We start from the raw sequence: 13,728 nt of genomic DNA on the forward strand, positions 1-13,728 counted from the left end.
AGGAGCCTGGACAGACAGACAGGAGTGTGGACAGACAGGAACGTGGACAGACAGAAGTATAGACAGGAAGGCAGGAATGTGGACAGACAGGAGCATGGACCTTCGGACAGGAGTGTGGACAGACAGGAGCATGGACAGCGGACAGAAATGTGGGGTTTTTCTAGGGTGAAATTAGGTTTTCTTTTAAATTTGGAATTACTCTTGCAAAATACTTTACTGTTGGCTAGCAAGTTTATATGACTAAATTTGAAGGGGAAAAAAGCCCAGTAGGAAGGTGTAAGACAAGAAGAGTCACGCTGTTCACCTGTGCTTTGCTGTCTAACGTTGTCTTTTCAGAGTGAATGAGTTACACGATCCAATGTACCAGTATCGAGTCGACACAGGAAATTTTCAGGTAAGGATAGTTACTGAAGCCTGAGGAATGTGTTTAATGCCATCTAAAAATCACTGAACTTGGTGCCTTAGATGGAGCTTGCCAACTGCTGACCTGAGATGACGCCAGGAAGTCAGTGGCAGGGACTCTGGGGAACCTGTGCTTTGACATTGGAACCCTCTGCGGTGCCCCAGGCCCCGGCTCCTGGTGGGGTCAAGGGCACAGGTGCGCCACCTACTGGTGGCTTCGCAGATCACACGAGAAAACCCTGGTTTCTTCCCGTCCAGCCCTCTCATGCAGGTGCGCCCTCGGCACCAGCCTGAGGTGCCCGAACCTGGTGTCCGGGGTTGTATTTTACCCTGAGGCCCACAAGTGACAGTCCTGAGTGGAGCACAAGTCTCAGGGCCACCAGGAGGCTGGGACCAGAGGTGACACTCAACGCTGCGGGCGGTTCCCAGCCCCAACTTGGGAAATAACTCTGCTCCTCAGAGTCGAAAACCCCCTCAGGGGCAAGGGGGCGGCTGAGTGGGCCAGCTGTGCTGCCGCGTGGGATGGGCCCCAGAGGAGGGACTGAGAGCAGGATGAGGGGTCGGAACCTGCGTCGCCTCGGAGACAGCGCGAGCGCCTAGTTCTCAGCCGGGGCCTGGAGGGCCAAGCCGCCACCGCCCACCCGTCTGCCTGTGACTGGCAGGCTCTGACCTTTGCCCTTGAAGAGCGATGCCCTGGTGCGGGAGGACAGCCTTCAGGAGCAACAGGCCGGTCTCCCGAGCCGCCGCTGGGCCCATTCCTAGGGGAGGGGCGGCTTCATGGTTGCCCTTTTCTGTGTCTTTTAATAGGTGTTTGGGGTGGGGGGGGTGTCTGCCCTTGAGGTAGAAAGGAGGGGACACTGCCCAGGCTCAGTGGGGGCAGCTGAGGCCATCGGCCTCCCCGGAGCCCAGGCGCTGGGCAGCTGACGGAGCCGGTCTCCGGAGCGTGCAGGCCTGGGCTGTGCTCCTGGGCGCCCTGGGCACACACCGGGCCATGCGAGCAGGCAGGGCCGAAGGGAGTGGAGAGAGCAGCCGCTCGCACGTTCCAGGGGCCCTGGCCAGATCTCGGGGGGCTGCGGGTCAGTGCAACCCCAGACTGAAACAAACTCTGCGATGATTCGATGATTTGCATTGACCAGTGCTTGGGTCAGAGGTTCCTGCAAGTGGATCCCAGATCCTGGCCAGCAGTCCAGCTCCTTCCTGTGGCCTTAAGGAGGATTCTGTTCCTGGGGAGGGGAGGGCAGAGCCAGAGGGGCCCCAGGGAGGGGTCACAGCCTCCTCTGGCCTCACACAAAGTTACAGAACCGGGCGACTTGAGACCCGAGGCTTCCTGATGACCCACTCTACCCTCTCACGTCACAGACAAGGAAACCGAGGTGCAGATGCGTGGAGTCTGCCCCTGAGCGCAGCCCTGCCCCTCCCCCACGCGTGGAAGGCCTGCTGGGTGTCCCGGTGGGGGAGGCCGGCCCCAGCCCACCTCACTGCCCTGCGTCCTCTGTCCTCTGGCTGGGCCTCGGCCTGCAGGCCCAGCGGCGGCAGCCATGCGCGTGCAGCACGTTCTGGTCTCTTCACGGAGCGGCCTTTGGGTGCTTGTCCGGCTCTCGCGAGCTCACGGGGAAGCGAGGCCCGAGCCCGCCTCCCCTCACCGCCCCCCCGCCTTCCAGGGCATGAAGGTCTTCTTCATGGTGGTGGCGGCGGCCTATGTCCTGTACCTGCTGTTCTTGGTGGTGCGGGCCTGCTCCGAGCTCCGTCACATGCCTTACGTAGGTAAGCGCCCTCAGCCGCCCGGCCAGGCGTCCACCCACTGAGCGCCGCCCCCGGGGGCCGCAGCGGCAGAGGCCGCCCCTTCCTGTATGGCTGAGCCCAGTGCCTTCGGCCCCGGCGCCCCGCAGCTGGGCAAAATGGACAGCGAGGCTATCTGGCCAGTGCCCGGGGCCAGCGCTGCAGGAGGCCTAGGGAGAGGGAGGCCGCTGGGCCCAGGCTGCCGGGTCCTTCCGGAATGGCAGCTGGAGCTGGCCAGGCGCCCCTGTGCTCAGGTGAGGGCATCTCCTGACCCCGTGGGACCCTGTCACCGAGCACCCAGTACCCACAACCGCTTCTCCAGCCTAGGCACGAGAGGGCCCACCCCCAGGGCCCTGCCCAGGGCCCCACCCAGGCCCCCGCCCCAGAGCTTCCCTTCACCTTGGTTTTCATTGCGAGGGTCTCTAAGGAGCAGCTGCTCTTTACCTCCCAAGTGACCTAGTGGCTGGATTTCTTTCTTTTTCAGATCTCAGGTTAAAATTTTTGACTGCGTTGACTTTTGTCGTGCTTGTCATCAGGTGAGGAAACTTTTATTTCTTGACGCAAAACCATAAATCCCTATTTGACTGTGGTGAGTATCTTTCTCCCCTTCTACAGAGGGAACTGTAAGGTACTTCCAACCAGATACGGCCACTCCGTGAGCGGGCCCCTGCTTGGGCACGTCTTTGCTGTGCCTGGGGGAGTCACTTGCTCACTTGCTCACTGTGACATCCCACCTGGTCACAGCGGACGGTGGCCAGAGCGAGAATAGGGACATAGCCCCGTGTGTGGCTGGGGCCCAGGACACCAGGACGGGACCTCAGGCAGCACCCAGGAAGGGAGCCCAGGCAGGAGTTGTAAGTGGGGGAATGAAGGGCAGGGCCTGGTGCTCAGGCTCTCAGCGTCTGGACTCCAAGCAGGTGCACTGGCCCGGTGGCGAAGCCACGGTGCCGGGAGGGCCAGGCCCTCGGCCGATGGGTGCGGCTGGGGCAGGCCTGGCCCCGGGGCTGCTGCCCCTGTCCACGCACCATAAGCGCGGGTGGTTACGGGCAGGAGTCACGCGATGCGCGTTTCTCTGAGTGGCTTGGCGGGGGATCGGCAGCCAGCAGCCCTTTGCCCTCCAGGGAGCCCCGGGCTCCCAGAGGCCCGCTTTCGGGGTCTGCCCTGCGCCCCCAGCCCTGCGGACCGGCCCTTCCGCATCGCTGTCCCGGCAGCTGGCCCTCCTGGGCTGACGCCAGGAAGGCAGCCCCAGGTGGGGTGCGCGGGCCAGCGGGGTGCGCCGGCTCCACGCAGCAGCAGCGGGGGAGGCTGGCCGGGGTGGCGGGGGGGGCGGTGCCGCCGGCTGCTGGCGCCTTGCCTTACCTGCCCTTGCCCTTCTTTCCAGCATCGTCATCCTTTACTTGCGGTTCGGAGCGCAGGTGTTACAAGACAACTTTGTGGCCGAGCTGTCAGCCCACTATCAGAACTATATCCTCAGCTGGAAGTGGTCGAGTCGGGCGCACGTGGAGTGGGCGTCCGGCTTGTGGGCCTGAGGGCGGGCGAGCCCTCGGGTGGGCCTTGGGGCCTCCCGCCAGCCACGGGAGGGGCCTCTCCCGTCTGGCCCAGGAGCACCTCGTCATCCCTGTAGTCAGGGCGTGACACGTGCCCAGGTCCCTTACCAGGTGGCAGAGCCTGGGTGCGAATTCAGGACCCAGCATCTCCGCACCCCCTTTTTCCTATTTGTGGGGGTCTCGAACCTCATGCTGTCCTCCTAGAGCACCGAGGAGAGGCGAGGGCCTGATCTGTGGTCCCCTCCCTGTGGCCCCTCACCATCACTCACACAGCTTCATGGCTGCTCTGGGCACTGCGGCCGTGAGGCCAGGGCAGTGGGCTCAAGGCTAGTGGGCGAGAGGCAGTGAGGGGCACACTTTCCCAGGGGCCCCCTGTGCCAGGTACATGGCAGGTGGAGTGTGCTTCCCGCCGCATCGGGGTGACGGCGCCTGCCAGTCACGTTGGGGACCCATCCTGTACACTTGGGTTCTTTCCTGGGGCGCCCTGGTGGCTTCAGAGCTCATGTGCAGTCTTCCCAGGCTTGCGACTGCTTCCTCTCTGAGCTGTCGCCAGACTGCCGACAGGCGGAGGCGGCGAGTCTCTTCCAGTTCTTCGCTTCACTCTCGGCCACCCATGTGCGTGTGGCTTCTCGCCCTGGCGTGGCCCCCGATCGCGTCTGTCTGGCCGCCTTCCCAGGCTCCTGTGGATAGCAGAGAGCAAGGTGACCGCGCACGGCTGCGGGGCTTGTTCTGGCGCCCCGACTGTGGCTCGCGGCCTGGGGGCTCGGTGAGGTGGGCGGTCGGAGCGGGAGCAAGGCTGAGAAGGGGCGTGGAGGCTCCGGGTCCGACCCCTTGACTGTGTCACCAGCTGAATTCTTGTCTTTCTACGGCTTGCTGAACTTTTACCTCTACACTCTGGCCTTCGTGTATTCCCCATCAAAGAACGCTGTGTACGGTAAGTCGCGGGGCCCAGGCCAGGGTGTGCTCCTGGTTCCCGTTAGCACCGGGACAGAGACTCGGGCAGCCTCTTAGCAGACAGAGGCCTGATCAGGTTAAATGGGGAGGCTGGGGCCCTCCCTGGCGGCGCAGCGGGTCAAAGCACAGCACTGCTGTGCAAGCTGGCTGCAGCCGCTTCAGTGCAAGTTGCATCCCCGCCCCGGAGGTGACCCACGGGGCGCAGAGGACCTCTCCTGACACGTCCGCTGCTCCCCTCAGCAGTGGACTTTGTCAGGCAGAGACAGGAGACCAGGGCTTTCTTCAGGTCGCCCAGGTGGTAAAACAGCGGAAGCCCGGATATGATTCTAGCTCTGACTTCTTCCAAGATAGCTTTCCGCCTTCCCAGACTCGTCACGTAAATTGTGATAAAAAAGCTGCTTTGGTTTTCAGAGTCCCAGCTGAAGGACAACCCTGCCTTCTCCATGTTGAATGACTCGGATGACGACGTCATCTACGGGTAAGTCTGTCCCTGGGACGTGTGCGCTTCCGCCTGGCCCCGTGTACCCACCGAGCCGGTCAGTGGTCACTCTGGAACGATTCTCAAGGGGTTGCTGCCTCCCCTTGGCCTGGGACGGTTTTGCCCGTGGCTTACACGGTGGGGGATTCTTCTTTTCTGCCGGGCAGTGAGAGTGAGTGGGGGCCCTCTCCCTGGTGACAGGCCTGTGATGGGTGGGGACGGAACGGGCAGCGTCGGGAAGAGTGCCTGGCCGTGGAGTGGCGCTGTGAAGTGCGTTCTGCTTAGGACGCGGAGTCAGGGTGAGAGGGAAAGGGCCGTCCCAGCCCGGCGGGAGGTATCACGGGTCTCTCTCCCGACAGGAGTGACTACGAAGAGATGCCCCTGCAGAACGGCCAGGCCATCCGGGCCCAGTACAAGGAAGGCTCCGACAGTGACTAGGGCCGCTGGGGCCTGGTCTCCTCCCGCGGAGGCCGCCTCCGGGCCCGCTGCACCTGCCGTAGTCAGACTCGTCTTATGGCAGAGACTCTTGCTTGTTTACATACCTTTGAAAGGAAAACCAAACCCGAGGTCAAATTTAAACGTTGGGCCAACACATTAACTTTCATTTGGGAATACTTTTCGTTTGCAAACAGATGTCCCCAGGAGTGCAGCCAAATCTAGCTTCAGATTTCAGGAAGCGAGAGCTTGTTTCCAGTGGCGAGGAGGAAGTCACTTCTGCTTTTGTTAGAGACAATTATGGTTTCTTTTTTGTTTCTAGAACTTTACAGATGTCAAATTCACGAGAGCCCGGGCCGTAGTGCCGGCGTGTCAGCATCCCGCTCCCCTCACCCTCCTGCCCTGCCGCCCTCATGCAGACCCCTTTAAGGGAAGCCTACTTCAGGGCGCCTGACCAGGACAGCCCTCCCCTCGGAGCCTGGCGACCCCTGCCGCGTCCAGTGGGGAAGGGTGACTCATCCTCCGGCTGTTGCAGCATTGAGGAGGGTGAGAAGTTTCCTAAGGAAAGGGGAAGGTAGCTGAGAGCGCACACCAGCTCCGAGGCCCGTGTGCACGCGACCATGAGGGCTGTGCACGTCAGACGTGAGTGGAAGGCCCCGTCTGGGGCTGGAGAGGAGGGCGGCCATCACATATACTGCAAAATACATAGTTTTTGCAATTCTGTGAAAAAGATGACACCCCGTAGAGCTTTATATTTTTTTAAAATAGAAGCTAAACAAATGATTAAAATATTAGTGCCGGAAAGGTTTTCAGTTTCACATTTGCAAAGCAGGTGAAAGAAGGAACCTTTGACACGGCCACAGAAGCCCATCTCCGTGGAGGGCAAAGTGGGGACCGCCCAGCCCCCACGGGGCGAGCAGACCGTCCCCCGGGCCCGGAGACGCTGGCCTGTCAGTTGAGGGTGGGTCTAGAAGGTGCTGCAGCCCTCCCTCCGCTTTCCCGCCCGCGTTCACGGTGCTGCCTCGCGGACCGTCCACAGCCGAGCATCGCAGATGTCCCGACTGCCGTCCGCTGGCAGCGCCGGGGTCGGGGCTCGGCCCCGCCACCGCGCCTCACCCGGCTAGGCAGCGCCGAGCGGCACGGAGCCCCTCGTGCTGGGTGTCAGGTTGGTGGCCGGCTCGCTATCACTTTGTATCTTTTTAATTTAAACTTTGATGATCTCTTTAATATGGATTCCATTTATATTTGTTTTTAAAAACCTTGTAAATATGAATGTCTGAATGAAAACAGCCATCATTGCAAGGATAATTCAAGTTTACATGGTTTTTACCTTTGCGACGGCGTGATCACTTTTTTGATTCTGTGTACTCAGAGGTATTGAGAACATCTTCTGTTAACAAATTTTACGACTTCTATTAAGAGTAACTCCTGATTAACTTATTCTAGTATGTGATAGTTTGTAAGATTTAAACACTATAAATTAACCGTCCATGACTTGGAATGCTGTTATTTATCAACAAGTGTAAAATACGTGAGGCACTTAGCTGTACACACTGAACTTAAACTTGTCTTCGTCTTGTAGTGCGCTCAAACGGCGACTGATACCTTCGTACGCTGCCTTCACGGCGCCCGGCCAGCGAGCTGGAGTATGAAGTCAGTTTTTGTAACTAAGTTGGAAACGAGAAATATTAGAAAAGTACTAAAGGGGGAAAGAGTTCCTTATTAAATTATGCATTTTCACCTTCTCTGGTCTGTTATGTGTCTCAACATGTTATATATTCCATGTAAAAATTTGCTTAGAGTACACAGCATTTAGCATGTATTACATGTGCCATAGGTATTAGGTTCAAACAGTGGTCTGAACAGTAGCAAGAAATTTGTTTTTCTTCTTCATTGGCTATGTTTTGCAAACTTAAATGATAAATTCAAAGGGCTGACTTTAGTTTTCACGGTAATGGCTTGAATAACATCATCTTTGGGATAATTTTTTAACACTGGTCCTGTCTAGGGTCACCTGCAAGATGACCAGAGATATCAACAGTTTCCCTAGGGAGAGCTCCATTATCCATGCGGATAATAGGTCTGCTTGATTTATTATTAAATCATTACAGCAGTGAGGTAACGCTGCCTTCTCTCTCTCAAGCCCCGTTAGAAAGGCTGGAGGAGAGGTATACAATATATCCAAGGTCTGTTAAGGTTACTGTATATAATTACAGGTTGCAATAAAAGTTTAGCTATATTATGTAAACCCAACCCCTGACAAGCAGGTACCAGACGGATGTCACCAGCCTCAAGTATTTCACTGATGCACTGGAGGTCATGGTGTTAAATGGTTATGATGTGTGTGGGACCTGCTTCCTGGGTCTGTCCACAGGGAAAACCCAACAGCTGATGAACAGGGACATCCAGTGATGACTAGACAAACACAACGGGATGTATTTTGAGGGTTTTAGAAACCAGTTGCCTTAGAGGTGAGACTTTTTGGGAAAATGATGGAACTTCCCGCCCCCCCTCCCCCAGGCCAAAGGAAAATTGATTTAGTCTGTGATGTTATATTGGTTTGACGTTTTAAATATACTACTGGTAACTATACCATACTATGAAACACACATGGATTCTCTGCTACTGAAAACTGCCTTTTTACAAAAAGACTGTAAATATTTGTAAAGCAAAACCACCAAGCTTGTCGGCGCGAGAGAGCATTCTGTATAGGATCAAGGGGCTGAGCCCCGCATGGGACGGCCACAGAGCGACCCCTGTAATCCAAGTGAATAAATGTTTGTTTATGGCAAACTCACTCGCCGGGAACTGCTTCATTCCCAGACGACCTTCCTGGTAAAGGCTGGCACGTGTTTCATGTTTACCTTGCTCTCGTCACTTGAGCCGGGCACCCACTTCACCCGGCACGCAGCGCACGGGCTCTCGGGCGCCAGGCTTTTCTTTTCAGCAAACCAACACCGAAGCATCTTTATTACCACGTCAGCATGGCCTGAAAATGAGCTCTAAGGTCAAGGATTGGGCCCACCGCTCCACTTTCTTGCATGTGACTTTACACGCAGATAACCCCCAACACATCCAGTGATCAGAAACACCCCATTGTGTGAGCCCAAAACGAATGAATGTGAGAGGATCTGGGCACTCTAAGAGAAAGACATGCTCGTGACTGCTGCTGCCGAAAAGCAAGGGCTGGGGCAGGGCCTGTCTGGGACTTGGGCCCACGGGGCGAGCAGAGCTCTGGCCAAGGGCTACGCAGCCACCGCCCCTGCTTGCCACCCGCGTGGCAGGGCGGGACCCGAGCACAGCAGTGTGGTGCCCAGAGGGACAAGTGCAGCCGCGCCCGGAAGCGGTGGGGCCCTGCCCTGGGTGACCCCGCACACCACGCCCCAGAGGAGCGAACTACAACTGTCTTCTATAGTATTCTAGATTCTGAAGTTACCTGAAGAATTCAGCTGTGACACTGTACAAAGAAAAACAAACTTTAAATTGGAATAATTTATTCTAACAAAAGTACAAAGTATGGAAAATTAGTGTATTTGAATCATTTGACAATAGAGAAAGTTTTACACTAACAGATTCCAGTTTTTAGCACCTTTGAAAAGAAACGTTCAGAGTTAAGCCCGGGGGGCGGCGATGTTCTTGAACTGGGTGTGCGGGGCCTGACAGCTACAGGGTTTCTTCTACATGTGCAGAGCGCCAGCGACAAAGAGCAGACAGGTGCTCACCGCACTCTCACCTGGGGCGGGAGGACCAGAAGCGCCGGGACGGGAGGAGGCCGGGAGGTCAGATGGACAGTCCGAAGGCGCTGACGATGCAGTACATGGTCTTGTTCTCCCATCGCACCGTGCAGCTACCTGGGGGGAGGCAGGTTGGCGCTGGAAACTGGGAGCTGGGACCCTCGATTCTGCTTTCGCCTAAGGGTGATCACTGCGCCCCCTCTGGCTGACGGAGCAGGTCGGCCGAGGGCTACCGGGCGCGGCCAGGAACCGGGCTGAGACACGGGACACCTGAGTGCGCGCCACAGAACCCCACTCTGCACGACCTACTTTTCCGCGGGATCAAAGAACTATGGGAGACGCTTAAGGAAACGGCCCGACAAGCCGCCACGACGCAAATGGAAACGCACCGTCAGTGGAGCTGTCCCAGAAGCAGGAACTGGCCGTGTGCAGCCCGGCTCCGTTCTTCTGCATAATCACACAGGTCACTTCAATTAGAACAAACTTGCATTAGAGAAACGCACTCAGCAACACACATTTTGCCCCCTTTCAGCAGAGGTGACCGCGGGCTGCCTGGCCTGATGTCAGCAGATGGCACCCCAGGCCTTTCCCACACGCCTGTCCTCAGACGTCTGCTCCGGAGCTGTGAAACCCCGAGGCGCGCCCGCCAACAGCCCGGCAGCTAAGCAGGCTCGGGTCCGACAAATGCCCCACAGCGACCCATCCCTGCCCCCGTCCCTGACGCTGGCTGCGCCCGGCCACGGCTTCAAGAGTCACGAGACACCGAAGCGCGCCTCACCGATGTATTTGAACGGCTTCCCCAGCTTGGTGAGCTGGCTCAGCGTCTGCTCCACGACGTTGGTGGTCCACTGGTTCACTTTGCTGTGCTGGTAGGCGTTGCCTCCGATCGCGCTCTCGATGGCCTGGAAACAGCAGGGAGCGTCAGCAGAACAGGCGCAGCGGGTGTTTCCCTCCAGACGGATCGGACACCAAGCCCGGCAGCTCGCCCTGACCAGAGGAGCCCTTCAAAGTTACCTTTGTTTAGCAGTGCTTCGTGTCCGCTTGAAATAAATCCCTGAGTCTGTCAACTGTTCTGACCGTTCTGATTGGACTTCACGGTTGCTGCTGTGACTGCTACCACCAGACAACCAACAGCCCTCAGAGGCCACCAGGTATTTCCCTGTGCCTCTTCCTTCCAAGTGTCTCAGATCCAGGAACCTGAAAGTGCTGTCCGTACGGTGGCCGTGGCCGGGGCCCACGCGCTCCAGTGCGCGCCCTGACCTGGTGTTGCCTGGACTGTCCCCACAGTCTGGCAGAATACAGAGCTGCTCTGTGAAACCCCAACTGGAGTCTATGTTCATGTGTATTTTTTCTTTATTAAAAATTCCTTTAAAAACAAACAGTGGGCCCTCCCTAGTGGCTCAGCGGGTTAGGGTACCACACTGCAAACTGGCTGCAGCCGCTTCAGTGCGAGTTCAATCCCCACCCCGGAGGTGACCACAGGGCGCGGCAGACCTCTCCTGACCCGCCCGCTGCTCCCCTCAGCAATGTACTTAGTTTGATCTGCCTGTTCTGCTCCCCACTCTGTCTCTGGTGAGTCCTCTCACCGCCCCTGCACCTCTGGCCTGTACCCCAACTCTGTACGCATAAATAAATGAATCTTTAAAAATAAATAAATAAAAACAGTAATTACACCTGGTTCCTTGCCTTCATTCTGATTCAAGTTTATGGTGAATCCCTGTTTCCTGATTTCCTGCGTCTTTTATGCAAAGGCCGGCGTGCCTGTCCCTAAGCAGAGCTTCTCCACCCTTTCTAATTTGTTGTGCTGGAAACCAGGGAACAGCCATAAATTAAAGCAAAACATTCAGTGGGGGCAGGCTCTGGCCTCAGATGGGCACAGATGGTCCCAAGGCTGGGGGGCAGGAAGGGGGTCTAATGTCCCTCTGGGGGACACACACCTGCTGCAGTCACATCCCAACTTCTACTGAATCAGTGACCCTGGACTAGAGAGGACACGTGAAGCGCACTTGGCACCCGCCCTCCCAGCTGGTGCTCCGGTTTAGCAGGCCCAGGTTATGACTAGATCTGGGCATCACCAGGGTGGAGTTAAACCTCTAACTCTGGCCATGCCACACACACTTTCAAACTCACTGCTTTTCAGGGGAGGAAAACCCTCTTCCAGTTTGGACCCACCCGGGCTGACTACTACTCTATCCTGAAAGTAGCTGCAGGCAGAATTAACCTGCTTCTGGGGGAAGGGTGGGGAGGCGGGAGCAACGCAGCTGAGTGGGGTACCCCGCCTGCCCCAAGGGGCACGGGAGCCCCGCCAGAGATCATGCAGGGCCAGGCCTGGCCAGAGGGACCCCGACTACTCCCTAGGGTTCCGGTGTGACTGTTTCGTCCAAACCCCCAGGTCCCCACTGTTTTCCATAAGAAATGTACTTAGGGGGTAAAAACCTATTAAGATCCTGCAAAGTAACTCAAAATCATGCCAAGTCATGTGGCTGGCACTGTCCTGGCGCAGTTCCAGGGGCACACGACTCTGCTGCTCGGGCCCCTTCCAATCACCCACATCGCCTTTCAAAGGGTGCCCTTACCCGGATCTCCTGGGGACGCCCCCAGGGCTCCACCAGCTGCCGGGGAGCGCCAGACAGGAGCGCCTCCGGCCTTCCCCGGCACCCAGCCTGCCACGCGGCTCCGTGCAGCCCCTCAAACCCCAACACACGCCTCCGGGGACAGGAACCATTGCCCACCCTGCTCCCTTAGTCACCCCCGTGCCTACTGATGCTACAGGCTCCTGCCCTGGCCACCCTCCGGGGAGTATACCCCGGAACGTGCAGCGTACCGCTCCCGGGCAGTGACCTGGGAAAAGCCCGCCCCCCACTCGGGGTGCCCCCTCAGCGCCAGCCACGTTGTGCTTTCCGAGCCCCATTCCCATCACCTACGGGAGTCGGCGACGGCTGTAAGGGGTGGCTGAAAAGTGTGAGAAACGCCGACAGTAAGCTCCACGGGGTCGCTGGAGACGCTCAGTTTTTATGTTCTCCCCTGCATTAACCACTGGAACACTTGGTTGTACGCGGTGGAACAACACCCAATAATAACGCTACATATGTAAAATTTCCTGTCTGATTACCATATCTAATTTACATAATATGGGAGTAATTCTTATCTAAATAGTCTCTGCAGCGAAAACTGTTATTTGAAATGCCAAAACACAGGCTTGGGGAAACAATTCCAGGAGGGTATTAAGCACATTATTTTCAGCCACACAGCCCTTAGTCAAACCCTGGGAAAGAAAGCATCTCCCTCTCACCTCTTTTACGATGTTGCTCACTTCATCCACGACAAAGGCAGTCTGCAGGGGCGAAAACGCACAGGTCAGTGCCAATGCAGGCAACGAAGGACGTGCTCAGGGACAGTGGGGCTGGGCTGGTCACTGGGCACAGGTCAGTGCCAATGCAGGCAATGAAGGATGTGCTCAGGGACAGTGGCGCTGGGCTGGTCACTGGACCAGGAAAACATTCACGCCAACATGCCCACGGTGCCGAGGGTCACCGACCTGTGCTCAGGAGATCCAACGCCTGTTTTTACCAAATCTTTCCAAATTTATCAGTTTTATTTCTGACAGACCACTAGAAGGGAGGACCCGCTATGTGAACTGCACCCAGAACTGCTTAGGCAGAAGAAAACGGGCATCTCTAGAGAGGCGGCGCCCATCAGCGCTCTGCCCAGTGCCTGCTGGCTGGAAGGAAAGCCACTTTCTGTGCAGGTCACTACCGTCTCTTGTGCCTGGCAAACAACTGTATTCTTTACCCAGCTCTTCCCTCCACAAAGCCACATAAGGGTACAGTGACCGCGAGTGAGGAAGACAAAGGCACACGGTCCCTGCTGCGCAGCGCTGCCCCTGGCATCAAAACGCAGGGACTGGACCACCAATCGGCGACGGAAGGGGCCCGAGAGCTGCCCGCACCGCGCGTCACACGTGTAGGTCACCCTGGAGCCTGCGACAGAAAACCAGACAGCAGAGGCACAGCGGCCTTGGGCACCCCCACCCCTGGCGAAGCACCTTCTCAGCGCCGGGGGCGCGTCAAAGAACAAAGGGGGCGAGTGTCGTCACTCCACAGCGGTCACCCCAGTGGCCGGGAGTGGGATCGGGGCGCAAAGGGGCCGGGTGGGTGTGGACGGGGTCCCGGAACAGCCCGCGTTCGAAGGGCTTAGGCAGGGCGAAAAGCGGCCCGCCGAGGTGCGAGCCCGTCTGGAGGAGACAGGGGGCAGGTGGGTGGAGCGAGTTCGGGAGCTCCGGGGGGCGGGCGTGGAGACGGCGGGGGGCTCCGGGGGCTGCGCGGGCGTGGAAAGGGCAGGAGTGGGCTCGGGGGTGCGCTGTTTGGCGAGGGGAGCAGGCCCCAGGGGCTCGCGGCGC

The 13,728-nt window shown here is 57.8% G+C and overlaps 2 protein-coding genes across 3 annotated transcripts in view; one reads left to right on the forward strand and one right to left on the reverse strand.

Annotated features, from left to right (window-relative positions):
• TMEM181 (transmembrane protein 181) overlaps window positions 1-8,392 on the forward strand; it is a 61,143-nt gene extending 52,751 nt beyond the window's left edge. Inside the window, 7 exon segments of the mRNA XM_004674161.2 lie at window positions 337-394; window positions 2,064-2,166; window positions 2,666-2,717; window positions 3,563-3,645; window positions 4,573-4,662; window positions 5,094-5,160; window positions 5,520-8,392. Coding sequence (XP_004674218.1) covers window positions 337-394; window positions 2,064-2,166; window positions 2,666-2,717; window positions 3,563-3,645; window positions 4,573-4,662; window positions 5,094-5,160; window positions 5,520-5,598 — 532 coding nt within the window. The 3' untranslated portion in view covers window positions 5,599-8,392.
• Window positions 8,393-8,489: 97 nt separating this feature from the next.
• DYNLT1 (dynein, light chain, Tctex-type 1) overlaps window positions 8,490-13,728 on the reverse strand; it is a 5,611-nt gene continuing 372 nt past the window's right edge. Inside the window, exons 2-5 of one of the 2 annotated variants that reach the window (XM_004673954.2) lie at window positions 12,622-12,663; window positions 10,108-10,231; window positions 9,719-9,796; window positions 8,490-9,446 (exon numbers count right to left, since the gene is read on the reverse strand). In XM_004673954.2, coding sequence (XP_004674011.1) covers window positions 9,376-9,446; window positions 9,719-9,796; window positions 10,108-10,231; window positions 12,622-12,663 — 315 coding nt within the window. In that variant the 3' untranslated portion in view covers window positions 8,490-9,375. Of the gene's footprint in view, window positions 9,447-9,718; window positions 9,797-10,107; window positions 10,232-12,621; window positions 12,664-13,728 lie in introns of those variants that run through there. The other variant, XM_012721867.1, reaches the window with a different exon arrangement.

Source organism: Condylura cristata, unplaced genomic scaffold, assembly GCF_000260355.1.
Source record: "Condylura cristata isolate star-nosed mole 26May11 unplaced genomic scaffold, ConCri1.0 scaffold00001, whole genome shotgun sequence".
In the NCBI taxonomy this organism is placed as follows: domain Eukaryota; kingdom Metazoa; phylum Chordata; class Mammalia; order Eulipotyphla; family Talpidae; genus Condylura; species Condylura cristata.